This window comes from Osmerus mordax, chromosome 21, assembly GCF_038355195.1.
Source record: "Osmerus mordax isolate fOsmMor3 chromosome 21, fOsmMor3.pri, whole genome shotgun sequence".
NCBI classification, from domain to species: Eukaryota; Metazoa; Chordata; class Actinopteri; order Osmeriformes; family Osmeridae; genus Osmerus; species Osmerus mordax.
Window position 1 is genome coordinate 3,492,509 of NC_090070.1, and position 26,511 is coordinate 3,519,019.

The following is a 26,511-nucleotide window of genomic DNA, read 5'->3' on the forward strand; positions in this document are numbered from 1 at the left end:
GTAGACATATATTAATAGACACAGCTACTTCTGTCTTCCAACATGGCATCCCCATTCATGTCTATGAAAAGTGCTCAGTGGCGCAGTGAGGCAAGCGAGAGCGCGAAATGGACCGCGCCATCTTTCCAGTTCCGGCTCTTCCGGTCTTGCGTTAAACAGTGGCTCGCTTTTTTCCTAGCTCCGAGACTTGTGCATGCTTGCAACTAGCTGTACACGTCATACTTTGCGACAACCAGTCACGAGCATAGATTTATATGGTCGCGAGCGTGTGAGCTAAGGCATTGCAGTGGCAGGAGAAGTGTGTCTAAAATATATTTTATAGAACATTTGCCTTTGAAAGTGGCATATTAACAGACCTATATAGAAGACGTTTCCATCAGATATAAGTGGGGGTGAAACATAGTCACTGAGAATGGACCTTCATTGTCCCACAAAAGCAGTCTGGCTTGATGACACGATAAAAAAAAAAGAATAATGGGTGTGTTTAACAAAGGCTTCTGAGGGCAAGATTAATATTATTTAAATATATATAATTTCCTATTGTGGTTATCAGTTAAAGTATTAATCTTCGTCTTTGCTCCAGATAGACATGTCAACAACCTATGCTCACGCCTTAACATAATACAATATTTGCCATCATGTCATGAACGTAAAAACGTTAATGACAGAAAAATCAAATCTGTTTTAAAATAACGGGAATAAACTATATTAACAACATTTCATGTATGTGTGACAACCATTTGCTAAACCTGCTACAAAAGGGCAGGCAACTCAAGCCATTTCTCCCTGAGTTCATTCAATACAAGTCTATGGCTCATTCAGCTTCAGGTAAATCGGCAATTGGTCAATGTGCACTTTTGTTCTCGTGCCCTGTTCGTATCCGCAAGCACATCTGCAGGCAACTTTTATTGACTTAAGCAAATAAATGGGGTGCTACTTTACCCATTTCGGATTGGTTTCAAACTTAGCAAAAATCTGGAAAAGTTCTGCTGTGAAAAAGCTTGTAGTATGAGCCAGGTTCGAGAATCGAACAAAAAATATTGGGGGAGATAGTTTTGTAAATGTTGACTGGAGTTAATAGAATAAAAACGACCGGAAGAGCCGGATGTCTAGCAAGAAATGCAATACCACCTACATCCACCGGGGCATTTGCTTTCAAGCCGAGGGGCGAGGGGTGGGGGTCTGGCCTCACTGCGCCACTGAGCACTTTTCATAGACATTAATGGGGACGCCATCTTGAAAGAGCAGGCTTGCTCTTTCAACTATTATCAACGATAATAGTTTATTCCAGGCTTTAAATGATAAAAATGAGGTGCAATTACTCAAACCTGCCGACAAAATTAAAATCACGAGTTTAATCATTTGCAATCAGGCGTTCAGTAGTGACACCCCATTGGTCAAGCTATTGAGGGGTCCTGTACTGTAGGTTTTTTCGCACAAGGCTGCGCCAGTGGGGTCATGAGAGATCTCTGAAACTTAGCCCTCTATTCACATTCAAATATCGAAAAACAATTAGTCGTTATTTAAGTTATGATGGGCGGTAGATCGAGCACGATAGCCGCCGGTGTTTGCGGTGCTCTTTTTGTTGGCTATTGCATTTACTTCGACAGGAAAAGACGGAGTGACCCCAACTTCAAGAACAGGCTCCGAGAACGTGAGTGTTGACCTACCGACCGTGTACACCCGGTTTAGGAAACAAATTCAGGTGATGTTCTGAATCCAATGCCAAAGCAATACTGTTAACGTTAAACTATTTCGTATTCCGAGGTATGGTTTAGACGGGTAGCTCGACTGTAGTTGTTTTTTTTCTGAATAATTGATTGAACACTGCACTTGCACTTAATTGTGGGGTAGCTGGCTGTTGGCTAGATCTAGCTCTAGCGATCCAACATCTTCTCACATGGTTTAGTTGCTAATTAGACTGATAATAGCAAGCGAATTGGCTAGCTAACCCGAGACTAGTTTACTTAACAAAACATTTTAGTGTCTCCCAGTACGAAGAAATCAAATCACTGTTCTAACTGGACTACAGTGTGATAGCCATCAAACTAGCTTGCCAGCTAGCCGACCATGATTCATTGATATAATACGCGGCTAACGTTAGCTAACTAGTTAAAGCTTGCTTACACAGAACCTGTCATGCAACATACTGCAAATCATCTTCCTATCAACCCTAACCCTAGTTTGACAAATATGATGAGCAGCTCTTTAGGTAATCAGCCCACGACGAGTCTAATGAAAGGAACAAACCTGCTTGCTCTGTTTTGCTGCTGATAAAGGCTCTACAATCTTACTTTTATGCTTGACAACGCATGTCAATAATGCCATTTGTATTAGTTTGTATTTACATCAATGTCATGTCAGCCTCTGGCTAGTGTGATGCCATTATTTACGATGTATCTTGGTTGGTAAATTCCCCAAACGAAGTGGGTAGAGCTTGTGGATAATCTTAGAGCAGAGGTTCAAACGTGATAAAATCGGATTCCGATAAGTCAATCATGAATGTCTGTCTAACTTTTAAATCCTTTTGTAAAAAATATGCAGAAAAATGCAATGCAACATATTTAAAATGTGTTTATAATTCACCTCTAGGGAGGAGAAAGCAGAAGGTGGCACAGGACAGGTCCGGACTGTCAAAGGTAAGGGTTGCTCTACATTTACATTTGCAGGGACATTCCCCCGAGGCAAGTAGGGTGAAGTGCCTTTCCCAAGGACACAACGTCATTTTCAAGGCCGGGAATCGAACCGGCAACCTTCTAAATAATAGCTTGATTCCCTAACCGCACGGCCATCTGACTCCTTAAAATTTACGCTTTAAAATGATTATTGATTTGATTACAACAGACCAGGAGAGTTTAATAGGGAGTCAGGTGGCTGAGCGGTGAGGGAATCGGGCTAGTAATCCGAAGGTTGCCAGTTCGATTCCCGGTCATGCCAACTGACGTTGTTTCCTTGGGCAAGGCACTTCACCCTACTTGCCTCGGGGGAATGTCCCTGTACTTACTGTAAGTCGCTCTGGATAAGAGCGTCTGCTAAATGACTAAAAATGACTAAATGTAATAGACCTGATACTGGGGCTAAAAACATTTTCACAACAGGAACATACGGACAATAGATATATTACATTTAGCAGACGCTCTTATCCAGAGTGACTGACAGTAAGTACAGGAAATTGTCCCTGAGGCAAGTAGGGTGAAGTGGCTTGCCCAAGGACAAAACATCATTTGCATGGCTTGGAATCGAACCGGCAACCTTCTGATTAATAGCCCGATTCTGTAACCGCTCAGCCATCTGACTCCCTGTATATAGCAATCCAATATTGTAACATAATGGAAACTCAATATTATTTCATGACAGAATCACTTTATAGATTTTGTAGTTAAACTGCACTGTATATATTGGGGTAAGTAAAGCCCTAAGCGTCTGAATACTAATCAAGAGGTGGGGGGTTAAATTCCCCTCCTTTACAGCACAAATCCACAACATATAGTTGTGTAAATATCGTAGTCCTTAGCATGCCCATGCAGCCAGTCAGGGAATGCATTGGAGAGAATGGCCGCTGTCAACTGACCAGAAGTGGTCAGTTGACAGCATCAATGCAAAATCCCAATGAAAAAAGTGGAACTGATTACTTGTGAATTTATGTCATGATCAATAATGTAGATCCACACTACAGCTAACATGATGCTGACGTGATTGGAGCAGAACTATTAAGTGTCTCCAGTTATTAATGTTGTTCACTCCGAAAAGGGATTTACAGAAAATATTTTAAGTTGGGTTTATATCTATGAGAAGTTTAGCTATTACATTGTCACATGCTCAATTCATAAAGTTGCATGACAAATGCCCCCATGTCCACTAAAGAATATCTTAGGTTCAGACAGGTGGTTCAGTCTTGTATCTGCTTTGGATTATGAACTATGTCATCGGGTGCCTTGGTCTTTCAGCTCCCCGACTTGAAGGATGCAGAGGCTGTCCAGAAGTTCTTCTTGGAGGAGATCCAGTTGGGAGAAGAGCTGTTGGCCCAGGGTAAAAAAAAAGGATGATATTCTATAGCGGTGGAAGTCCTGTTCTTTAAATTGCATTGGTTCCAACTGAATTTACCAGAAAAAGCTTCAGTCTTAGTTCCCATTCTTAGTTAGGTCACAACAGCGCTCCTCCATCACATCCTCCTTGGTGTGTTACTAATCACTGACCTGGATTGATTTAAGCAATATGACATATATCTTCTATATCGGCCATCCAGCAGATTTAAATCAGTGATACGTTAAAGCTACAGAGTGGGAACATATTCCTAAGTAGCGAACTTTGATGATGGCTAATAACAGTAACCTGTTCTCCCTGATTCAAGCAGTGATTAGGCTATGCTACATAGTCAGCCCCATAGGAGTTGGACAACAGTTGACTGGTCTGAGATTTCCCTGCTTAAATAAAATGAATGACTTTTGAGCAATTGTTAATTTGTGTAGGAAGTCACCATCCATTCAGATACCTCTCTCTTTATGGGCCTGGTGGTCGCTACAGGAGATTATGAAAATGGTGTGGACCACCTGACTAACGCCATTGCCGTGTGTGGCCAGCCCCAGCAGCTGCTGCAGGTCCTACAACAGACCCTGCCGCCGCCCGTGTTCCAGATGCTGCTCACCAAATTACCCACCATCAGCCAGGTACCAGGCCTGCTTACCCAGTATCATTGCCCATTTAGTACTGCCAGTCCGCCTTGGTGGAGCTGTATGAAGACTATCTTTGGCAGCTTGCGTAATCGTGCACAAGTCAGAATTTAAGGCACCCAGTGAAGGCTTAAGATTAGTTTGTTTTTAACCCTTGTGCTGCCTTCGGGTCACATGACCCAAAGGTTCATAACAAACCATCGTTGTGTTTACCCAATACAAAAACAAATAAAAATAATTTTATTTTAACCTTCGCAATGTGGGGGGGTCTGAGACAGCCCAAGAGTTAAAAGAAAATGCTTCACTTTGTTTTTGTATGCGGTTAAGTTGTCGCAATACGATGGTGGGTCACAATGACTGATGGGTCAGAATGACCCGAAGATAACACAAGGGTTAAACTGATAAAAGTTTTGGATACAAGTGAGTGACTTGCTGGTAAAACATCTTGTTTCCTGAGCTTTTGTAAATAGTTGAGGTAGAAGATGAGGTAACGGTTTTCCCTCTCATCTCAACAGCGTATTGTGAGCGCACAGAGCTTGAGCGAAGACGACATAGAATAAGAAGAGGGCCTTGGACTAAATTCCTCTGCTTGAAAATACTCCTATCCTGTGGCGACCAACTTCAACATCAAAAAAACAGTTCTATGAAAGAATGTTGTGTTACCTGGTTCACATCATCATTCTCATTTAAAACAATGCCTCGAGGGTTGAATCTGTCCTTGCAGCGTCCTGTATGTCTAAATGAAAATAGCAACATTTGCCTGTACAGTTCCCTCCCATTGTTTTCATTGATCACATTGTCATGCTGTTCACTTCTTCAGAAATGAAGTTGATTGTATCAGGTGTCAAGTTGGCAAAACTCTCCCTAACCCTTAACAGTGTAGCTAAGACAAAATATACTGTATGCAGAGGGAAAGTTACCCCATCATTCACAGTCCACTAAACTGGTTTATTGTTTGTGTTAAATGTCTTTGTACGAAACGGTGTTAGGTTATAAAATATTGGGGGGTCTTGAGAAAACAAAATGGTCTGACAAAATACTTTTACTGTGATGTAATGTTAAGCTTTTTCTTTTGAAGAGGCCATCCCTCTTTGTAAGAAATGAAAATAAAAGGTGGATGAAACACTGAAATCAAGTTATTGAATGTTTCCCCATCGTCTAACCCATTTTAATAGGCAAAAAAAGAAGTACATTCTCTAAAATATTGGTAAGGAAGTTGAAAGCCCACATGTATAACACACACATCCAGCCTTACAATACAACCTCAGTGGTATTTCTGGCCAAAACTCCGAACCACATCTGAATGGGCAGGATATCAGATACATTTACAGTTAAATACAGATTATTCAAATGTGGACAGTCTTCTGGCTCCTCCTGGGTCTGAGCTTCTTTTTCAGCCCTTTCTTTTTAGGTTTCTTGGTAGGGTCGCTCATCTCACCTTTGAAGGACTCGGAGGATGTGTTTTGGTATTTGTTTGGACTCTTAATGAACGTCTTTCCCATGGATTTGTTTTGAGGTCCCTGCCGTGGTCTTCTCTTGAACTCTTGAACCTTATCGGTACCTTTGTCCTTCACCCTGACCATTGTTTCTCTTCCTTCTGTCTCTTTGTTAGGACCCATGTCTCTCCTCCCTCTAGGTCCTTTCTTAGAAGCCATTCTGATGGCCTTGTCCTTTGGGACAGACCTCTTCACACGAATGCTCCTGTCCTGGAGTTTGGAACCATTGAGCTTCAGAGCCAGCTGGACAGAATCTGCACTCTGTTAACAGGAGCAGAAATTATATTAGCAGATTATATTAACAAGTGATTACAATAATTTATCAATAAAGATTAACAGTAGTGATTAACAGTGTGTATTTTTGTGTCCCACCTCAAACAAAACGTAGCCAAATCCCTTGCCCATCCCGGAGTTCACGTCCCGCACCAAACGCACCCCCTCCACTGTACCACACTCCTCGAAGTGCTGCCGTAAAGGCAACTCATTTATTTCTGAAAGGAAACATGCATTAAAGAAGAAAACAGTGCACTGTTTTTACAAACATCTAATGCAGTACTAGAAAAGATACTCACCAAATGGGAGATTTCCAACAAAAATTGATCTCTTGTGGTCATGCTAAAAATCAAGATTGTTTTAGGCATTAGCATTTATTTTATTTTTTTACTGAGGAAACTCAGGAAATTTGTCACATGATGTGCAGGTTTTGCTTCAATATTTTAAAGTCAGTACAATTCAATAAAAGGATACTTACAAGGGAATTTTGGGAAACCTTGTCAACTCTTATATGAAAGTCTTTTTCAATCTCCATGCCATTCCTGCAATCATAGGGGCCATGGATACCTTGATGAGCCAAGTCTTTCATAATGCACAAGATTTTCATCCCAATATCTAAATGACTTGTTTTCAGGTAGCACATAATGTAACTCACTGAAGTTTACCCTACCTTTCCAGTGCCTGTACAGCTCCCTCCTCATCTTTGAATACCACATATGCATTGATACTTGTTCTTTGAGAATGAACTTTGCGTCTATAGGAGGAAAACACATAACTATAACTTAACCTTTCCCTTTTCTTTTTCCTTCACCTTCCAAATAAACCCTACATCATCAGATTGGAAATTATTTATTAAAAAAAAATATTATTAAAATTAAGAAAATGTGTCAAATTGTTTATTATACTAGATACTGTTAAAATTCCACAATAGTTACTTACTGAATGGTAGCACACTTCCGTGACATGCCAGGATCCTCCCTCACCTGTGGAGAAAAAGTGTTTTACCAGTCACAGATCATTGTGTCTAACTTGGTAGATAGACAATTCACATCTGTAAAAAGTTGAGTTGAGCCTTTACCAGTGATCGGAAACGAATAGATTCAATAAGCCCTTTGTCCTTGAAGATTATTTTCAGGGTCTGTAAAAGTTAAATTAGCAAATGATTTCCTTGTTATATAAAATGTTAAAACATTGTGTGAAACTGTATACACACCATTTGACAAGTGTATTTTCTTCACAATTGTATGACTCAACCTAAATTTTCAGTACGATGACCGTATACTTAAAGTGGGCCTAAAATATGGCACCAACACTGCTAGCTTCCGAAATGGGTGTTTTTGTAAGAGTAATTTCTATGAAAATACTCCAATACTTTTAGGATGTATTAATTTACATGACAAACCAAAGTTTGAAATAAATATTAAATTCCCTGACTATAAATATTCCATCCCATGACAGTGGAATCCCTGTGTACCAAGCATCATTGCACGGCCAATGCTGGTAAAAATGAAAAAATAGTTTTTAGGTTTACTTTTTTTGTACAACTGACAGGCAAGTTGCCAACAAACACTGTCCTCTTCAGCTTTATCCTCTCCTCCACTCTTTCAGTCTTCTGTCTTTTTGTTGGCCTCTTCTCCTCCTCCATAGCGCCCTCCTGTTTCACATCTAAAACTTTCCTCTTCACCTTCTTGGGTGTCTTTGTGACATTCTCATCTGCATCGGCATTCTGGAGCGCACTCTCTCTGAATAAGAGTGTGTGTGAGAGACATTTGCATTACGTATCTAGCTGCATTGTAACAAAAGTATATCTAGCAAAAAGATAAAGCAACACCCATGTAATACAGAATGCAAACAATTATGTATTTCATAAGAAATGTAAATAGTCTTTAATTGTATTCTGTTTCCTTTCATTTTAGACACACCTGTTTTCCACCTTCTGGTCAGCAGCAGATTTTCTCTTTGTAGCCTTCTTTTGTTGCTGGTTGCTTGGGCCTTTTACTACTGCATCTCCCTTATCCTCCTGCTTGCTCTTCGGAGCAGGCTATGTACGTAAGGCATAAAAAAAAGAGGACTGACTTTTTTGTGTCATTACTAACACACAAAAAGGTAACACTACTCCAAACACTGCTTACCTTCGGTGCAGGGACATAAATGAGGGCCTTGGCTGGAGGTGCAGATGAGAATAAAGCTGCCAGCGATCTAGAGCTGGATGAAGCTTCCTTTAGAAACAAGCTGCCTGATACTGATCCAACCATATAGTCAGATTGGCTGTTGGTAGCTTGCGCCCCCCTACTGAAAAAAAACGTGATGCTCGACAATTAGTTTGAACACATGCATTTCCCTGGGAAGTTATGGTTCCCATACAGCTGTTCAAAGTAGTTACGGTTCATGTTTTTATGAACGTTGGCTGCATTCTCAATGATTAAGAATTTTTGTCCCATCTGAATTTGACAAAAGTAAATTTTATTTTAAAGTAAATGTATGCCAGATATACTTTTACCATAGGTGGGGCATTCCAGTCGTTGAAGTTATTCGTACTAGTACTAGTAAAGAACATTTAAAAATAATTACAAACCTCTCCCCGTGAAGTGTTTTCTTCATGGTCACTTCATGGTTCTTCATGGTTCACTTCACCAGCTCCGTTACAGATTTTTGCTCCAACTTTACTATTGACAGTTTTATAATTCAATTCACTTACAGCTAATAGTGTTGGAAATTTGCCGTTAAATAACAAGTTCTAGGTTGAACTTTAAACTGTATTACATCAAATTATCTACTCGTTTCGAAGCCCTTCCCCTCACGTTTTCCATCCAGTGGAAAAAAGTCCGTCACCTCAATATTTCCTACCGCCACTACAGATTTAGTACCAAAGGTTCCTACGTAAGCGAGAGTCACCGCGGTAACACAAAACATAATGTTCATATCTTTGAAGTAGTTGATCAAATAATGTAGCCTACATGGTATATCATCTCCGTATATCATCCGATCATTCAATGATTCCATTCAATCTGGTAGAAGTGATAACTGATACTGTATATCACTTTTGGCCTTGTTCGAACACACTCTGGAGCCCCAAACATGACAACAAATGTATAGGCCTACATTTAATAATGATCAAAAATAACCGTATAAAAAGGTATCAATTTATTAAGACATTGGCAAGTGTGTTTACAAAGTTGAGAATGTACATAATTCCCTTTTTAGTCTGGACTAATATATATTTTAAAGGTACAGTTTCCCAGACATGGATTAAGCTTAGTCCTAAAGTAAGATAAAAAATTCAATGAAGATCTCCATCATCCAAAATGTTTTTTGGCTAGGACTAGGCTTAATCCATGTCTGGGGAAACTGGGCCAAAAAGTATGTTGGACTAGTCTTAATACAGTTTGTTGTTGTAGTGATGTAGGCCTAGTTAATGTAGTGCAATGTCCTCCATTGCAATAAAGTACAGTAATATTCAAATAATGAGGCTGTCAATGGACATTGACAGCACATCAACTAAGAGGTGGCAAATTAACTGAAAGTCTGGAGTGTTTCTCTGGCTGCTGAAAACATGACAGTAAACACCATTTTGTCTCTGTGTTATTATTGCTTGACAGGAATAAGGAAGTCAGAACCCGTTTCCATAGCGATCTGGAGTCGACACATGGACAAGTAAACTGACGGAGTGTGGAGCACATTTCTATATTAACCCCAACATCAGGACTGGCCCACAGGAATGTACTGTACTGCATTCATTTCATTCTTACAGCTGATCTCACCACTCTAGTGAAACCTAAAGGCACCATATTGAAAATAATAATGCAATGCATTCATTTAGCAGATGCTTTTATCCAAATCGACACATGGGGATCTCTTGATCAAGTGTTTGACTGCAGATCACTGGGCTGACACCCCCCCATCCAAGAACGGTGACCTATGACTTCTGCCCCGATGAGCTGTCCAGGGTGTGGTGGAGCCGCTGCAGGGAGACAGCGCTGGTGGCGATGGGGAGGGGGTCGCAGGGTTGGAGGGGCAGGCGGGGGGGGCCCAAGTTAATACCTGACACCTCACTCATCAGCTGCTTGTTCATGGGCAGGTCAAAACCTGCACAGATACACACACGCACACCAAGACACAGGTCAAACCCAGACAACTAAGGCAAAGCCAAAGCATCACGGACAAGTAAGCAGCGGGCATCCACTCACCTAGCTTGAAGAGGTCAGACATGACAGCCTGGATCTTGAACTGTAGGGAGAAACCAGCATCATAAAACACCACTCCTGTTTTAATCATGTCAGCAAGCTCCTTAAGGAGCATTTGAATTGACTTATAATTGGGACCCGATGGGACTGATTGTGGTATAAATCAAATGTGTGACAGCCAGACAGGTCTGACTGGCCTACCTCTATCTCCCTGGCTGTGGTAAGGTCACCTCCTTCAAACAAAGCCAGCATCTTGTTGTTAATCAAGCCTATGTAATTGTACGTGCTGGAGGGAGGAAGGGGAGGGTGAGGAGAAGAGAGTGAGGAGGAGGAAGGCAGAAGGTCAGTCAGATGTTGGGTTTACAGACACACAAATGTACATCCAAAATCAAAATCAATCCCATCCACTTAGAGGAAGGTTGTCATGGGAGCATCAACAATTTGGAAAAGTCAGATTAGAATATGATGAAGAGGGAGGAGGATGAAGAGAAGGGAGAGAAAGAGGTGGTGGGGGAGGTGGAAGAAGGACGAGGGAGGGACGGGAGGAAAAGGGAGAGACAGGTGGAGGGGGGAGGGAGAGACAGGGGGAGGAGGGGGGGTCATAAGAAAGAGGGACAGGAGAAAGAGGAGACGGAGACCCACCTGCCCACGGCTCCACAGGCACCCATGGCCAGACCTCCCAGCAGTTGCTGATGAAACACAAGAAGACCACACAGCACTTCTTCACACAATGTAAACAGTCAAACAAAAAAGTTTGTTTTAGAGAGAGCTAAAGAAGAATAGAGTGAGTGAGACAGAGAGAGGGAATTGGAAAGGGATAGGGAGTGAAAGAGAATTACATGTTAAATGGACTGCATTTATATAGCACTTTTCTACCTTAGCGGCAGTCAGACATTTTTGGCCTCTCGTTCACCCATTCACTTGCAAGGCGCTACTTTGCCCATCGGGAGGAACTTGAGGTTCAATGTCTTACTCAAGGACACTTCAGCACACAGCGTGGAGGAGTCGGGGACGAACTACCAACCTTGCGATTAACACCACCCCCCCCCCAGCTGTACCCCCTGACCCACAGCCACCCCGAGGACTAGATAGTGAGAGGGAGGGAGAGAGACAGGGAGGTATATTTCTGACCTCATCCACCCCGTACAGCACTGACCAGTGGGCAGGACAGTAGCTCACACACAACCCCAGGTCCAGCAAGTCAGTACCACTGAACTTCACCCCCCTGAAGGAGGGAATCTGCTTCTCTATCCCCTCCAGCACATCTCTGGCCGCCACTGGAGTAGTAGGAGGGAACAATAGAGGGGAGGAAGGAGAGAAGTGTGTTGCTCAATGTGTCAATTATCAAGAAATACCCTAGAAGTGTCACTTATATGGAGCTGTCTATACTAGAGTGTGGGAGCATGTGTAAGTATGTGCACGTGGGTGAGCGTGTGTTTGTGGGAGAGTGAGCATGTCTGAGTGACTGTGTGTACTCACGGTTGACTCCGGTCACAGCAGGGAGGTGGTAGTAATAGAACGGCAAAGAGGGGGCCGCCATCGCTACTTCCTTTAGGTACAGCTTCAGAGAATCTACACACACACACACACACACACACACACACACGATGAGCTGACTGCTGAACAAGCAGGCAGAGCAGTTCCAACAGGGAGCCAGGTGTTGGTACTGACCTACACTGGAGGGTTTGAGGAAGGATGGAGAGATGACAGCTATCCCATGTGCCCCAGTGGTAACAGCATGGCGAGCCTGGAGAAATAGAGGGCCTCAAACACTCTGGAACCACGCATGACTCGAGGATGTCTACGCGTGGATATTTCTCTATATTAGTAATAAGTATACTTTCTAAATGTTTGATATGTTACTCTGGAATGTATTTGCCCTGTCAATATTGTTGCAATTTCCTGTGAGTGTTGACATTTGTTATTTGCTAACAAGATGCCAACACTTTGCTGACCATCATCACTACTGATATGATTATCTGATGATATGAAGGAGTCCACTGTTATCCATGATATGGTTAACTAGTGACCAAGGGGCCGTGGGATAAAAATAGAAAAACGATAAGCATTAGTGTCTCAAGTAATGTAACTTTTGGCATGCAACTATTTGAGATGACACGAGTAAGAAAGCTATAGTCCGCTACTGAAGAATCGTTATAAGAGGGTGTATAAAAAGCATGCTGGAAATCATTGTTACTTTGAAAGACAACTAGAGCTTGGTAGCAAGCTCTTTCATGCTTCCATGTTTGCAAACATTAAAGTTCTTGACTAAATTGCATTTGCTGTTTAATGCCTTAGCACTCACCTGGTGTATCGGTGAATAGATATAGCATGCTGTGGTTAAATTTCACAACAGTGTATGTGCATGCATGTCTGTGTGTGCACTTACTCACCAGTTCCTGCGAATCTTTTAGACTCATACAACCCACGTGTACTATCACCTGCTCCAACCTACACACACACACACACACACACACACACACACACAGTAAGCATTGCGAGACAGGCATGTACATATTACTTCCTGTTGCTGAGTCACACAGGTGAATGGACCCCCCCCCCCCCATCTCCCCTCAGGCTTACCTGTTGTTGCCCTGGTGACACCACTCCTCTGCCAGAGCCTTTCTCTCTTTCACACTGAGAGACATCCCCTCCCCTGTAGTACCATTTACTGAGGGGGGAGGAGGAGGGGAGGGGATGAGGGTGGAAGAAGGAATAGGATAAGAAGGGGTAGACAGGAGGAAAGAGGGGGGAGGCAAGGATGGGAGGGAGAGGAGGTAAGGGATAGTCAATGAGAAGCAGCATATCTACAGGTCACAGAACATTCTGGTCTCACAGGTTCTTTATGAAGGATGAAGGAGCAGCAAGAGTAAGGATGGAAGCATGGAGAGAGCAGGGGTGGAGGGAAAGAGAGAAGGATAAAGCTCTTACCAAAGACACGTTTAACACTTTGTTTCTCGATCAGATACGCAACATAGGGCTTGATCTGGGACAAGTTTATCTCACTGAGGCAAAGAGAGACGGGGAGGAAGAGAGAGATGGAGATAAAGATGGTGAGAGATATATGGTGGAGATAGAGGAGGAACAGAGAGATGGTGAAAGAGACAAGGAACAGAGAGAAATAGTGTGAGAGAGAGATGGGGAGAGAGGACATTAGATCATTAAAACACAACCAGTTATAGGATTGAAGTCACCCTAAGTGAACAAGAAAGCTCCAGAGCACCTACAACAGATATGATACAATTGATCACTAGGCTTTGTCATAGTTTAATCACATAGATTATTGCTCTTTTTTTCTAGGTTGTACATGTCCTTGATGACCCTCTTTTCCAGGTTATACATTTATTGGATCCTTGTTTCCATTCTGTTCTAGGTTAGACACCTTGCTGCCCCTCTATTCTAGGTCATACTGGTATAGACCCAGAGCTCGTACCCCTGTTCAGAGAGAGGAGTGAAGGTGGCAGCAACCAGCCCAGTGGGTTTTCCTGCTTTAACGTTCATGGCTGTGGGAGGAAACAGACACACACAATGTGCTGACACTCACATAACATACATACACAGGGAACAGCTTGTTCTGGCTTGAAATTAAACTCTGACATTGAGATAACAACTGAGATTTAGCCCTTAAACTGATCCCTTCATAAATCATAATGCATTCAAGAAGCCCACTTACTGTCAGTGGCTATGGTGTCTTGTCTTGAGCCTTAACAATCTGCAACAGCAAGGGACACTAGAGTCAGGTGACTGCAGATAGGAGAATCCAGTTGTTCAACAAGTAAATACCCGAGTTTGTCACGGCTGTCACATGACTGATGCTTTTATCTCCGCTGATGCCCGCCGCGAAGCACGGACACTTCCGGTTTTTGCTGTTTCGCAAACTCGCCTTCAGAATAAAAGCGTGGTCTTACGTAGAAACGACTGAATTTGGAGGCACAATCTACTCCATGTTCAGATTTAAGAGGTCAGAGTTATGATAACAAGTAGAACCTAGTTAATGGGATTAAATTATAATAGTTAGAAAAAAAAAGATTAAAGATTTATCAGTCTGGTTATTTGTACTGGCAAGATCAAAAATATACAACTGAGCATGTCCAAATTGTTGCCTACATAACGTTTAGTAGGAATTACAAATATTAAAAACAAACAAAACAATATATATTTCAAGCATTAGCATTCGTCAAACAGGTCGGAATACTGTACTTTTTTTGGACAATTTCTAAAAGGGTTTATGAAGCTGACCCTTTCTGTTGACAAGTCTTAGGGTTCAGTGGTTTTATAACAGCTACTCCTGACTTTGTTTCCTAAGCACGCCAACTGACTGGTACAGGTCATGGCACTGAAACCATGCCACCCCAGTCTTGTCAATCCTGCCCCTAAGGCTTCCATCTCAAGGTACAATAGACCCATTTTGGGCCATGGTTGAACGTGTAATTTATGTACCATGAGCTGTATGTGAGAGAAAGAAGAGAGAGAGAGTGTGAATGATTCCTATTACTTTGCTGCACATCTGAATTTAGGCAACAGCCACTGGAGGAATCTGTCGAGAAAGTAGGAGTAAACTGTTTATGATCTTGCTGACAAATCAGAAGAAAAGGAAGGACACAAAGGCTTAAAGAGGGGATAGTAGGGGAGTCAGGTGGCTGAGCGGTGAGGGAGTCGGGCTAGTAATCTGAAGGTTGCCAGTTCGATTCCCGGCCGAGTCAAATGACGTTGTGTCCTTGGGCAAGGCACTTCACCCTACTTGCCTCGGGGGGAATGTCCCTGTACTTACTGTAAGTCGCTCTGGATAAGAGCGTCTGCTAAATGACTAAATGTAAAATGTAAGTACAATATGAGTCAGGTGGCTGAGCGGTTAGGGAATAGGGCTAGTAATCTGAAGGTTGCCAGTTCGATTCCTGGCCGTGTCAAAGGACGTTGTGTCCTTGGGCAAGGCACGTCACACTACTTGCCTCGGGGGGACTTCCCTGTACTTACTGTAAGTCGCTCTGGATAAGAGCGTCTGCTAAATGACTAAATGTAAATGTAAAAAAAGAAGATCAAAGGAAGTTCTGAGGAAACAGATATGCACACAATATGCTGACTGGGCACAACTGTAATGTCTTATGTGAGTAAACATAAGGGATCTGATGCTAGTGTAACATAACTGATGATAACATCCATTGAGTGATGGCCTTTCCCTCTTTACCAACATTGTACTGTCCTCTCATGAAGCCTTTCTGTCCTGCCTTTTCCTCTTGTACAGTTTACTCCTACTTTCTCTCACTGACTTCTTCCAGATTCACTGGTTCTGTGTCTACCTTAGCATACATACCAAGCGTGTACTGTCTCCAGAGAGAGTCTTGGGCCTGAGAAAGAGGCTTTGACAAATGTCAGCATTTGTCACTATTGAGAGGAGTTGGTGATTTTGAGGCTTCATAAATGAAGAAGGGGACCACATGAGTGGTCTCTCTCATCCCTTATCCACAATGGGTGTAGGAGTAGATTGCAATTATGTCAGTCCGTGGACTCTTTATTGTTCATGTCACTCTCCCATCAACAGGATCAGACTGTGGAAAATCTTCAAACATAGTTGGTGGGATATCCTGCCTAAGCCAACATTCCAAACATTCCATATGCTGTTGAAATATGATATTCATATTCAAATTTTATGAATTTTCATATTAAATTATACACCTTAACTGTTGATACCATATTGAAGAAGAGAACTAGGGGATTTTTATGATGTGAATAAATATATGATTACTTAAGGCAAATCATATTTTATCAAGGTGATTTCAGGCAGCCATTTTTTACAAAAACTTCTCCATCCACCATACCTCATCGAACAACTTCATTTTTAACCACTTTAATTACAAGATGGAGGACAACTTTGAGCAGGTGGAATATCCACAAATCTGTGGGCAATGTAGAACGGTAGACAGATTAGAAATATCATATTTTGATTAAAAGTTATGACCATTCTAGTGACTAGTGGAAACATGGGGGAAACATGGGGGAAACCGAAATTTCTCTGCCCCAAAAGTAGCTAGCGCTATGGCTGGATACTCCTCTCGATAACTAAAAAACGTTGGAGTTTCTTCCACAATCGACCGAATTGGCCAAACAAGGCATGTACATTTAGCTTACAGTGTATATAATCTAGCTAGTTAATGTTGTTTTTTAGAAATCTGCTCAAATCGAGGCTAAACAGTGCTACTACCGTCATAACTGTCCAGGCAGTTCTTTCCTGAAAAAACTCGCGTCACTCACACAAACAAATTCTTCGTAAGTAAAAAGTTTAGAATTTTAATTGACAATATTGACAACACATATTAAGAAATTTGTCTTTACTCATAATATCGTCTCCGATTTAAATTCGAAGCTGTAAATCTAACACTGTAGGCAATCTCCCATGGTATCCGCTCGGACTCCGCTTCGGAAAACAATGGCTGCCGTTGCTGACGATACATTTATTTTTGACTGGCAGTAACCCCTTAACCAATGATATGTGCTTTGAGCTTAAATTGTCATGAGTATCTGTCAGTTTTCAGAAATAAAATCGGTGATTGGACGGCAAAGATATTAAGGCGGGTCTTATGGGTCTTTTTGGGTTAGGGTTACTAATTTATATAGGGAAAGTTATTGGAGGGAGCTTACAGGGGGGTATTCGTCGTAGCTCGCTAAGCGGTTTAGCTCGCTAATTTTCAGGATAAGATAAAAAACGCCCCTCTTTTTGGTTCGTGGAAGCAACTTTCGATAAATCACTATAGTAACATATCAATTAGCACTAACCTGCTCCAGAGCAGGCTAACGTAAGTGTAGCTGGATAAGCTTGCCACACCCCCAGAAAATAACATGGCAGCTCCCTTTTTGAGAGACCCAGTTGACCAAGGAGCTATAATTTAGTTCGATTAGCTTTCCATACCAATAGAGTTCTTCGCGATTGCCAAGATCCTTTATTTCACACGGATGAGTTCTTGTTTGAGCGATATCGATTCAGCCGACATGGACTCATTTATTTGCAAGACCTTCTCGGGCCGTACATTGCAAATATCACACGCCGCAGCAAGCTTTATGCTTTATTATGAGCTTATGCTGCTGTATGTGAATATGTAACGCTATGTTTTACGAAATGTCTTGTCTTATCTGTTGTACCTGTGCTTTTTATATGTTTCACTGTGGGAGAGTGGGAAACGTCATATCGATTCCTTTTTATGTCCTGACATGTGAAGAAATTGACAATAAAGCTACTTGAAACTTTAACTGTGCTTCAGACTGCATAGCCTTAAGGTTTTTTGCGTCAGGTAGGCTATAGGCTACATTTTTATACAGTATAGGCGATGCAGAAAACATTGGCAAAGCCGCAGCATGCGTTGCTGTAAGAAAAGTGTACTTGGCGCTTAACCAGCTGATGAATCAATTCATCATATTCCCTGGCCATGTCCCAGTCAATGAAATCAAAGAGGGATTTACACATATGCCTACATGCATATACACATATATAGTACATGATATAAGCGCAGTAGCTTACATATATCCTCATAATTGTCTATGAATTCGTATCAATTAGATACTCTTTGGCCTTGTTTTTATTTAGCCTACTTATTCTGAAAGAGTTGAGATCATTATTTTCGCTAGCAAGATCTCATTCGATTATTAATTTCCATTAAGCCTATACCAGCAGGCACAATTAAAGAAATGTGATCTGATTGATTGGGGTAATGAGGCACTTAAGATGAGCCTATACATTTCCCCCAAAACTTTCGCATTTAGCTTATCGGCAATTGTTTCCCAAGCTGCTTGTTTTGCTCTGGCAGCGGTGGCGGTGTTTGACTTAGCCATGATTATATGCTTATTGTCTAGAGAGTCATTATAATAGTTTGCTCGGATGGCGAGAATAGCAGATCACCGCTCTCTCTTTCGTCTTTTCCGCATCATACCGTTAGAAAATCACGGTTTTGGTGATCGACCTTTCCTGCCTTATGAAGCAGGACGTGCACGTGCAATTTCCCTGATAAGTTTAGCCTGATTGAAATTAACCACATGATTTGGATACGGATCAGCCGTTGACGAACCGATATTTTCTGTTCTCACTCATCTCGCTAATGTTAACGGGCTAAAGGGACAATTGATTAATTTAGCTTCAACCCTTACGACGAACGGGGCCCGGCGGACTAGGAGTGTCTGGATTGGCAATGTTTTTGTTTGTCCCCAGATGTAGGCCTACAACCTTTTTCAATCTTGCTGACAATGATTGGCTGTAAACAACACCTCTTGTAATATATTTTAAACCCTCTCATCATTTTCTTCCATTGTAGGATGTGATTGTGAATTACATGAACAAGGACTTACAAATTATTGAGAAAAAAAAGTCTCATCTAAAATACAATTTGGAAGCAAATAAAGTATAAAATATAAACCAATATAATATAACTATATAAAGGGCCATGTCGATATACCTAATATTTATACCCAAGCATATAGGCTACCTCAATAAATACAACGTAGGCCTAAAAATATGTTAAAAACAAAGTACGGAAGTTTATTAGTTTGTATTCTTCCAAGTTTGTTCATTGGATGTGTGAAACCTTTATTTTGAAATCCATAAGCCACACTGCAAGTTTGTACCACCAGTTATCCGGTCGTTCCCTACTGTCTCAGGAACCAAAGCGGGTCTAAATGTATGACTAAGGTAATGTAGGTTAAGTTAAAACTCACATTCTACAAAATGTATATGTACGGTTTATTCATAATAAATAATTACGTAAAAGGAAAAATGCGCTGCTAGATGCAAAGCTAAGCAGTTGTTGACAACTTAGCCACGTAGCTAGCTATTCAATCTCGCAGGAGTTCACTTAATGATGACATGACATGCTGTTGGTAGAACTAGTTTTAATTTATCACCCTCGATGTCATTCAGTAATTTCGCTGTTCTCTTTAACACTGGGGTCTGTCCCCTAGTTGACAGACTGCCTAGCTACTTGCAAACAAACCAGCTAACTTGTTTGGTGAATTAGCAAGCAACATTCAGCCAGTCACCGACCAGCCATACGCCAGCACCACCATGGACGAAGGCTTGCCATCAGACGCTGTAGGGAATCGTGTATCGTGCGATGGAGAGCGGGGCACGGTGCGGTTTGTTGGCACCGTACCACCAACTGCTGGTACACCCCACCCACCCCCTTACCTCCACATCGAGTCTTGAAGTGTAGCATTTATCCAGTGCTAACCACACATTACTTGCTTGGTTTTCGCATAATTTTAATTACAGATGGGTTATCCAGAATGCATTCACCCATGCTAAAATTCCCCCAGGGCTGTGGCTTGGTGTGGAGTGGGACAACCCTGAGCGAGGTAAACATGATGGCACCCATGAAGGAGTCCACTACTTTACATGCAGGTAAGCTGTCCCTGCTAAATTCTATCAAACGGTATACTCATTAAATACTTGTAAAGAACTAGCCCCTTTCATTCACATTTCACTCACTGAAATCTGATGCTGAGATTTTATTTAATAAAATAAACACAGTGAATGTGAAATCCAGCAATTGTGTGTCTCTGTCATATACATTTGTGGCTTCAGTGCCTCCGTGTTCTCTCTTAGTTTTATATGAAAGAAATGGAGGCATTTTGAGGGCATAAACACACTTCAGCCGTCTCATGTTCTCATGTCGGGCTATAGGCACCCAAAGGGGGGTTCCTTTGTTCGTCCCAAGAAGGCCAGTTTTGGGGTGGACTATCTAACAGCCATCCGAGGACGCTACAAGAAAGTACAGCAGATTCTGAAGGAAGAGATAACCATCTCCTCCAAAACAGTGGAGATGGTTGGCTTTGAGGCTGTCTCTGAGAAACAGAAGTAAGACTGGATGAATTTTGAAAGCTACAAGCTATGATAACAAATTACCTTGGGAACAAACATATTCCCTGTTTGGTGCTCTTTTGGTGTACTAATGTACTCAGTGTCAATCCACTGTAAAGTCACTGTTTTGTTGTGCTATTTCAACTGTTCCTCAGGGAAGAGTTCCTTACCACTGTAGCACTCAGGATGTGTGAGGTGTCCAAACCTGGTGTGGAAAACGAAATCCGGAAAATCACTCCTCGTATCCTTTTCTTCCATTTTTTCATTGGGTGTGCTTGCCTTTGGCAAATACTGAAATAGTAAAGGGTCTAAATGAAATATTAACAATAGTGACTGTATTATATACATATTAATTAAACTATTATCAAATGTTAATAGTTCATTACTTATAACTGATGTCTGCGCGCGCGTGTGTGTGTATATATACACACACACACATAAGTTTATATATAAACTTATGTGTGTGTGTGAATGTGTGAATGTAAGTACACTTATGAAAACTCGTCTTTCTCAAAAAAAAAATCAAAACTATTAACATTTGATAATAGTTTAATTAATATGTTTGGAGGTGATGCTCCAGCTGCAGCGGCCCCAAGCACACCTCACAATTTCCCCCAAAAAGGTACCTCCTCTAGTATTTTTTATTTCTTAACTGTAATTTGTATATTTTGCAATTGTACATATTTTTTTAACAGTCACCAATAGATGTGGTCTCTCTGGACCTGAGTGCAAACCTGCTATCCCAATGGGAGGATGTGGCAGCCATTACAGAGCAGATGGAGCCACTGAGAGAGCTAGTACTCAGGTCAGCTTCATGATACTGGGATTTTGTTGAACACCCACACACTTTTACTGTAAGGGTTGTCAGCAATTACTGTGACCTTGTGGCAGACCTGCTCTGGGGTAGGATGTCTGCAAAGTGACATGGATGTAAATACCCATGATATATTTCAGTCCACCACTGCCTCACGCCAACTCTTCCTGCCGTTTAGTGTCAGTATTCACATAAAATCCTATTTATTAGTATTTCTGGGGGAGATTGTGGACCCATGATGAACAGGGTAGTACAGTATGTGACTGATAACTATCGTACTGCAGAGTCCACTTTAGTGTGTTTCCATTGTCTCATTTAGATTTGTGTCATTTGTATTATTTAATCGTTCTCTTGTCCTCCATTAGCCATAACAGACTGTGTGTGCCTACCAAACCTGTGGCACTAAATCAGGCCTTCTCCTGCCTGAAGGTGCTCTCCCTCAAAAAGTGTACCCTCACATGGCCTCAGGTAACAGGCAACATTATACCTTTCTTTACCATCGCCAAGAATAGCTATGTTCTGATATCCATTTTAGACATTGATACGTACTGTTTCCAAAAGAGTACGATGAGCTAATGTTTAACGTACCCATTCTTACATATTCTATCAAAGGCAATGCTAAGGTCATGAACTGTTTCTATCCATAACATTGATTTTAGGTGGTGCTGATTAAGGCGTCAACACCTGAAGTAGCAGCAGGAACCTTACAATCCAGCTCAGTGGACCGCGGAGTTTCGGGTTTTTATTTTGAGTTTTTGCTTCTCCTTCCCTTGTAGCTGTTGGAGTGCGCCCCCATGTGGCCCCAGCTGGAAGAGTTATACGTCTCTGAGAACGACATCACAAAACTCGAGAGGTAAGCAGAGTTGAGCTCTCCCTACTCAGCATACAGTCTGAAACGGTTTGATTTCAAAAGCACTGGGGCACTAACACGTGCAGTCTCATGCAGTCCATCACAGCAGGTCCTACAGTCTCTAACCATTCTGGATCTTTCGGACAACCCCTTGGTTGAAGATAGCCTGCTCAGTATCAGCCAGCTACCACGGTCAGTGTTGACGTAGCTAGATTCACACAATTTTGTAACCGCTCTTTAATTCTTCTATCAGCTGATCCCATGACCCAACATCCATTGCTTATTACATTTCAGACTGGAAAACCTTAACTTGTCCAAGACAGGGCTATCGACCATTTGGTTCAATGATGCTCAACCTGGTAAGTAGCATATAAAGTTGCTTCATAGTTTCAATGTTTCAAATTAAAGGTCACAAATGCCATTGTCTTTACACGCTACAGGTTTCAAGACGGCCATGTTCCCAGCACTGAAGATGTTGGCTCTTAATAATAACAATATATCAGATGTGAGTGCTCCCTTTTTGCTCTGTCTTTAACTTTTAATTTCTTTGATAATTTAACAGATATTCAGAGTTATATGATGCCTCATAAATATTAGAGCTGAGGTGGGTTTAAGGTGTAATTTTTTTTTGGTGCTACTGAATAAGTGCTCTCTCTCCCTCTCTCTCTGTGTCTCTTCTTCCTCTCTTTCAACCTTGTTACAAACTCTGGTTCTATGGCAAACACAGTGGCTGGTGGTGAGCGAGCTGGAGAAGCTGAGCAGCTTGGTGAAGCTGTCGTGCCGGAACAACCCTTTTCTGAGCAGAGAGAATAATCCAGAAACTGCCACTCAGCTTCTCATAGCCAGAGTGGGCAAGCTGGAGGTCTTGAACAGGAGCCAGGTAGTCATACCTCAAACGTTTGAAAGCCCAGCAGTTTTTTCTTAAAGAAGACTTGAATGAGCTGGAATTGCCCCCCAAAAATCCCCATGGGTGGATTTTTTGTGTGTGTAGAATTCTTTATGGATGCAGTCAGTTTTCTTTTTTTTCTTTATCGCATTAGTGCTCTTGGCCAAAATTACCCATGTTACTATCCCATAGTTGCACTTATTAATATAAATGTTTTCAATACATCCCTATTTCCATGGTCTCCTCTAGATCACTCTAGAGGAGAGAAGAGGGGCAGAGCTGGACTACTGCAAGATGTTTGGGCTGGAGTGGCTGGCATCAGGAGGACACAGAGATCCTCAACAGAACCACCCCAGCACAGAGTTCACCACCCAGCACCCCCGCTATCTTATGTTGATACAGAGTAGGGACTAGTCCATTCCTAGAGGCACATCTTACGAGTTAACCATGTCAGAGTTATTGTTAGAACTGTCAGTCATTTTCCACTGTGATTCAAACTCTGGTGGTACACAAGAACGTTTTATTTAATGTTCAGTCTCCAGATCCATCAGATTTGAGATCTTCATGTTCCTTGTCAAGTCCTGCTCTGATTGAGAAATTACTCAGATGACCTTGCTACGTAAAAAAAAAATTGATGTTAACGGTTTGATTTTCAGAATATGGAGCTCCGGAGGAAGGAGAGCTCAAAAAGCCGGAGCCTTTTGCGCTGAAAAACCAACTCTTGTGTGAGTTCTCCTTCCTTATTTTTTCTTTCTTGTTCACATCACTCCTCTCCTTTCTTTCTTTGTCGAACAGTTACACTGTAATTATATGTTGTCCTCATATGTTCTCAAGCCGTGTCTGTTGAAACTGAACAAAATGGCTACACTGTAACCACTGTAATAAAAAAAACCATACAGTACATGCGTAGTAAATACAAAAGACCCTCTGCAGAAAAAAAGCCTGCAGTTTTGTATATGGACTGAATAATTTATTTTTCCTTTACCAGCCATTACATTCCTTTGTCCAGAAGATTCAGACAGGAAGCCCATTGTGAAAAAACTACCAGGTATATTAATGACCACCCCACATTCAGTGTTTGGATATTTACATATAGAAAATGTACATCTAATTGTTTAGGTAAGTTGTTTAGGGAAGCTGTCTCCCCAAGCTGTCTTTTATTGAAAACAAGACAGAAATTCAGCAGCAGAGAGAATAATGCTTTTATAGTATTTTGCAGTTTATAGAATAATAAATTACCCTAACATGTTAAACAATGGAACATATTTTGGGTATCCTGTACCTCTCATCACTTTTAGATTCTATGATCATCCAGAAGGTGAAAGGCCTGCTGTACAGGCTTCTGAAGATACCAGGTGTCCAGTTGAAGCTCTCCTACGCTAGCTCAAAGGTTTGAAAACGAACACATGATTACATTAGTTGCACCCCTTTAACAAGGTTGACTCAATGACCAAGACATACTCAAAAGAGCAATGCAGCCACAGCTGTCATGTTCCGGCACTTGCAGAAAGGTGAAAAAATATGGAAGCAGTGGAAGACGCACTCTTCAGTTTGGGTATAGCACAACGTTGTTGTTTTAGCCACTAATAACATCTCCATTGCAGTGTTTCCCTAAGATTGTTTTCAGGGGGGCGGTAGACCAAAATTTTGCCTCCCATTCATTTTCAATGTAAGCCACGTGACAGGCCCCGCAAGGCAGTGCGAGAAGGCTGCCTAGCAAGAAAAACTCAGTCAATTTTTGCACTACATACACAATGTTGGTGCCAAACATGTAGCTAGGTATGTTTCCAGGCTGTGATATCAACACCCTGTATTTTTGTACGCCCTTTGACTGGTTAGCTCCTGCGATTCACACACAGCAGTAGTTTAGTAGTTAGCTAGCTCAACGTTGCTTGTTTCAAAGGGGGTTCTTTATTAATGAGTCGGCTAAATGAATGAAAATATCACTAGAAGGGAAATACTAAGGTGACGTTTAAGTCATAGAGGTTAGGACCATTTTTACACCGGATCGCCCAATATCTTCGTTTTGATGCAACTATGAGGCTGCTATTGCCATTCACTATTCTCTCTTGCAGGGCAAATGAGAAGACAACCATTTCATTTTACACTTAACTCTGAGCATTTTCAATTGTAAATGAGCAGCAACAAATGAATGTTTTAAATCTATGCAATTTTCATAAATAATAAGTGCATTTTTATATAAAATATACCGAAATATCAGTTGTAAAATCGAAGTAAAAAAACCCTTAGTTATTGTGCCCTCTCTTACTTACAGTATCCAAATTTTCCAATTTGTCCTCCAAATTAAGAGTTTCAAACCTATGCTCCAGTAATAGAACATCGACTTAATTATTTTTTTTAGGTTAGCCGGCGTCAGCATTGCTAAGACAAAATCCCGCTCTCCTTGACAACAAGTGTTGCCGGCAACAGGCAGACAGATTGTCTAGCCTAGCCAATCAACTCAAAAATATGAAATTTCGCTGTAGTGGGGCTATCTGCTGTCAGCCCCACTTGGCATAAAATTTGTGTCATAGCGTTGAACACACAAACAATCTGAGCATGCCTATTAATATTTTACCGCGTCCAATTGACTTTGCATTGTGAAAGAGGGGCTAGCTCCACATTTGCGCTACAGTAGCCGTAGGTGTAACTGCGAATTGGCAGAACGCAGTCTGAAATTGAGCAATTAAGAAAGATGCTATATTCATAGATAATACATTTTTGCAGTTAATAATCTATCCTAATTCGTTTGCACAGTTTTTTATGTTGTAGGCTGTGCCCCACCTGACCCTAATGACCAGTCGCCACTGTTTGTATTGGTTCCCCAGGCTACATTCACCCCCCTTAATATAAATCAGTGTCCTACTGATGAGCCTAGAAAATAACTCGTAAACCATTAGCCAGACCAAAAAACATTTCCTTCAGCGCTATAGTGCAAGCCTGTCTAATGTGGCCAGCATCTACTAAAGCAGCCCCAACATCCCCAGAACTGACAGCTGATCTTGGCAGGTTGAAAGGGTTTGAATTAATGCGGCTTATAGTCCGGTTTTAGAACAAAATAGTGGCTTCATCTCAAGATCTCTACAGACCGTGCAGCTAATTTAATGCTCAACACTTGAACGGGGACTTATTACTTGAAAGAGGAATTACTCGTAATTAAAGTGAAAGTGCGACTTATATTCCAGTGCGGCTTATACTCCGATTTACAAACTCAAAGTTCTCATTCTGGGGGGCTGCAGCTTATACACGATGCGGCTTATTTTCCGTAAAATACGGGACTTCCCATGAATGTCTCAACTTTGGGCTGTTGAGCTTTGGACAATACATCTCTCACAAAATTTGGAATAATTCTCCACATCAGCATACATTCCAGGCCAGAAGCAACTGTAGCGAGGTCAGCCAGACCAAACGGAGCCAACATCCTGTCACACTTGTAAGAGTCTAATCCGACCACATCAGACAAACCTAATCAGCCCTCTTGGCACCCTCAGTATGCTGAT

At 41.6% G+C, this 26,511-nt stretch overlaps 4 protein-coding genes across 7 annotated transcripts in view; 2 read left to right on the top strand and 2 right to left on the bottom strand.

The window, feature by feature from the left end:
• Positions 1-1,400: 1,400 nt before the first annotated feature.
• Positions 1,401-5,793, top strand: tomm20b (translocase of outer mitochondrial membrane 20b). The gene is made up of 5 exons (XM_067259460.1): positions 1,401-1,654; positions 2,593-2,639; positions 3,948-4,029; positions 4,525-4,667; positions 5,186-5,793. The coding sequence occupies exons 1-5, from the start codon at positions 1,531-1,533 to the stop codon at positions 5,228-5,230; spliced, it is 441 nt and encodes a 146-aa protein (XP_067115561.1). The 5' UTR covers positions 1,401-1,530; the 3' UTR covers positions 5,231-5,793.
• Positions 5,794-5,811: 18 nt separating this feature from the next.
• rbm34 (RNA binding motif protein 34) lies at positions 5,812-9,251 on the bottom strand. Its single transcript, XM_067259458.1, has 11 exons — positions 9,015-9,251; positions 8,572-8,731; positions 8,362-8,480; positions 7,971-8,181; positions 7,518-7,577; positions 7,379-7,422; positions 7,110-7,193; positions 6,918-6,981; positions 6,739-6,781; positions 6,539-6,657; positions 5,812-6,427 (listed from the first exon to the last, which is right to left on the bottom strand). The coding sequence occupies exons 1-11, from the start codon at positions 9,059-9,061 to the stop codon at positions 6,017-6,019; spliced, it is 1,362 nt and encodes a 453-aa protein (XP_067115559.1). The 5' UTR covers positions 9,062-9,251; the 3' UTR covers positions 5,812-6,016.
• Positions 9,252-10,008: 757 nt separating this feature from the next.
• On the bottom strand, positions 10,009-14,412 carry npl (N-acetylneuraminate pyruvate lyase (dihydrodipicolinate synthase)). Its single transcript, XM_067259323.1, has 12 exons — positions 14,297-14,412; positions 14,057-14,126; positions 13,555-13,628; positions 13,207-13,294; positions 13,017-13,074; positions 12,295-12,370; positions 12,103-12,195; positions 11,755-11,900; positions 11,266-11,312; positions 10,825-10,909; positions 10,627-10,666; positions 10,009-10,525 (listed from the first exon to the last, which is right to left on the bottom strand). The coding sequence occupies exons 2-12, from the start codon at positions 14,122-14,124 to the stop codon at positions 10,356-10,358; spliced, it is 945 nt and encodes a 314-aa protein (XP_067115424.1). The 5' UTR covers positions 14,125-14,126; positions 14,297-14,412; the 3' UTR covers positions 10,009-10,355.
• A 4,801-nt stretch (positions 14,413-19,213) lies between these two features.
• The window catches only part of tbce (tubulin folding cofactor E), a 37,241-nt gene continuing 29,943 nt past the window's right edge, over positions 19,214-26,511 (top strand). For 2 of the 4 annotated variants that reach the window (XM_067259657.1, XM_067259661.1), the window contains exons 1-16: positions 19,230-19,294; positions 19,564-19,766; positions 19,918-20,002; positions 20,285-20,458; positions 20,617-20,702; positions 21,167-21,266; positions 21,641-21,743; positions 22,052-22,128; positions 22,222-22,317; positions 22,420-22,484; positions 22,566-22,630; positions 22,853-23,005; positions 23,261-23,414; positions 23,668-23,736; positions 24,000-24,059; positions 24,310-24,401. In XM_067259657.1, coding sequence (XP_067115758.1) covers positions 19,667-19,766; positions 19,918-20,002; positions 20,285-20,458; positions 20,617-20,702; positions 21,167-21,266; positions 21,641-21,743; positions 22,052-22,128; positions 22,222-22,317; positions 22,420-22,484; positions 22,566-22,630; positions 22,853-23,005; positions 23,261-23,414; positions 23,668-23,736; positions 24,000-24,059; positions 24,310-24,401 — 1,479 coding nt within the window. In that variant the 5' untranslated portion in view covers positions 19,230-19,294; positions 19,564-19,666. Of the gene's footprint in view, positions 19,300-19,563; positions 19,767-19,917; positions 20,003-20,284; positions 20,459-20,616; positions 20,703-21,166; positions 21,267-21,640; positions 21,744-22,051; positions 22,129-22,221; positions 22,318-22,419; positions 22,485-22,565; positions 22,631-22,852; positions 23,006-23,260; positions 23,415-23,667; positions 23,737-23,999; positions 24,060-24,309; positions 24,402-26,511 lie in introns of all 4 variants that reach the window. The other 2 variants (XM_067259660.1, XM_067259659.1) reach the window with 2 other exon arrangements.

Coding starts and splice junctions, on each gene's coding strand:
- npl (XM_067259323.1), bottom strand. CDS start 14,124: ATGAACGTTAAAGCAGGAAAACCCACTGGGCTGGTTGCTGCCACCTTC. Junction 12,196..12,294: donor CCTCAAACCCTCCAGTGTAG/GTCAGTACCAAC, acceptor GTGTGTGTGTAG/ATTCTCTGAAGCTGTACCTA. Junction 10,526..10,626: donor GTCTGACCTCTTCAAGCTAG/GTGAGTGGATGC, acceptor GTATCTGTGCAG/GTTTTGACCTGCCCATGAAC.
- tomm20b (XM_067259460.1), top strand. CDS start 1,531: ATGATGGGCGGTAGATCGAGCACGATAGCCGCCGGTGTTTGCGGTGCT. Junction 2,640..3,947: donor ACAGGTCCGGACTGTCAAAG/GTAAGGGTTGCT, acceptor TTGGTCTTTCAG/CTCCCCGACTTGAAGGATGC. Junction 4,668..5,185: donor AATTACCCACCATCAGCCAG/GTACCAGGCCTG, acceptor TCATCTCAACAG/CGTATTGTGAGCGCACAGAG.
- rbm34 (XM_067259458.1), bottom strand. CDS start 9,061: ATGAAGAACCATGAAGTGACCATGAAGAAAACACTTCACGGGGAGAG. Junction 6,982..7,109: donor GCTGTACAGGCACTGGAAAG/GTAGGGTAAACT, acceptor CTATGATTGCAG/GAATGGCATGGAGATTGAAA. Junction 6,428..6,538: donor TTGGCTACGTTTTGTTTGAG/GTGGGACACAAA, acceptor TCCTGTTAACAG/AGTGCAGATTCTGTCCAGCT.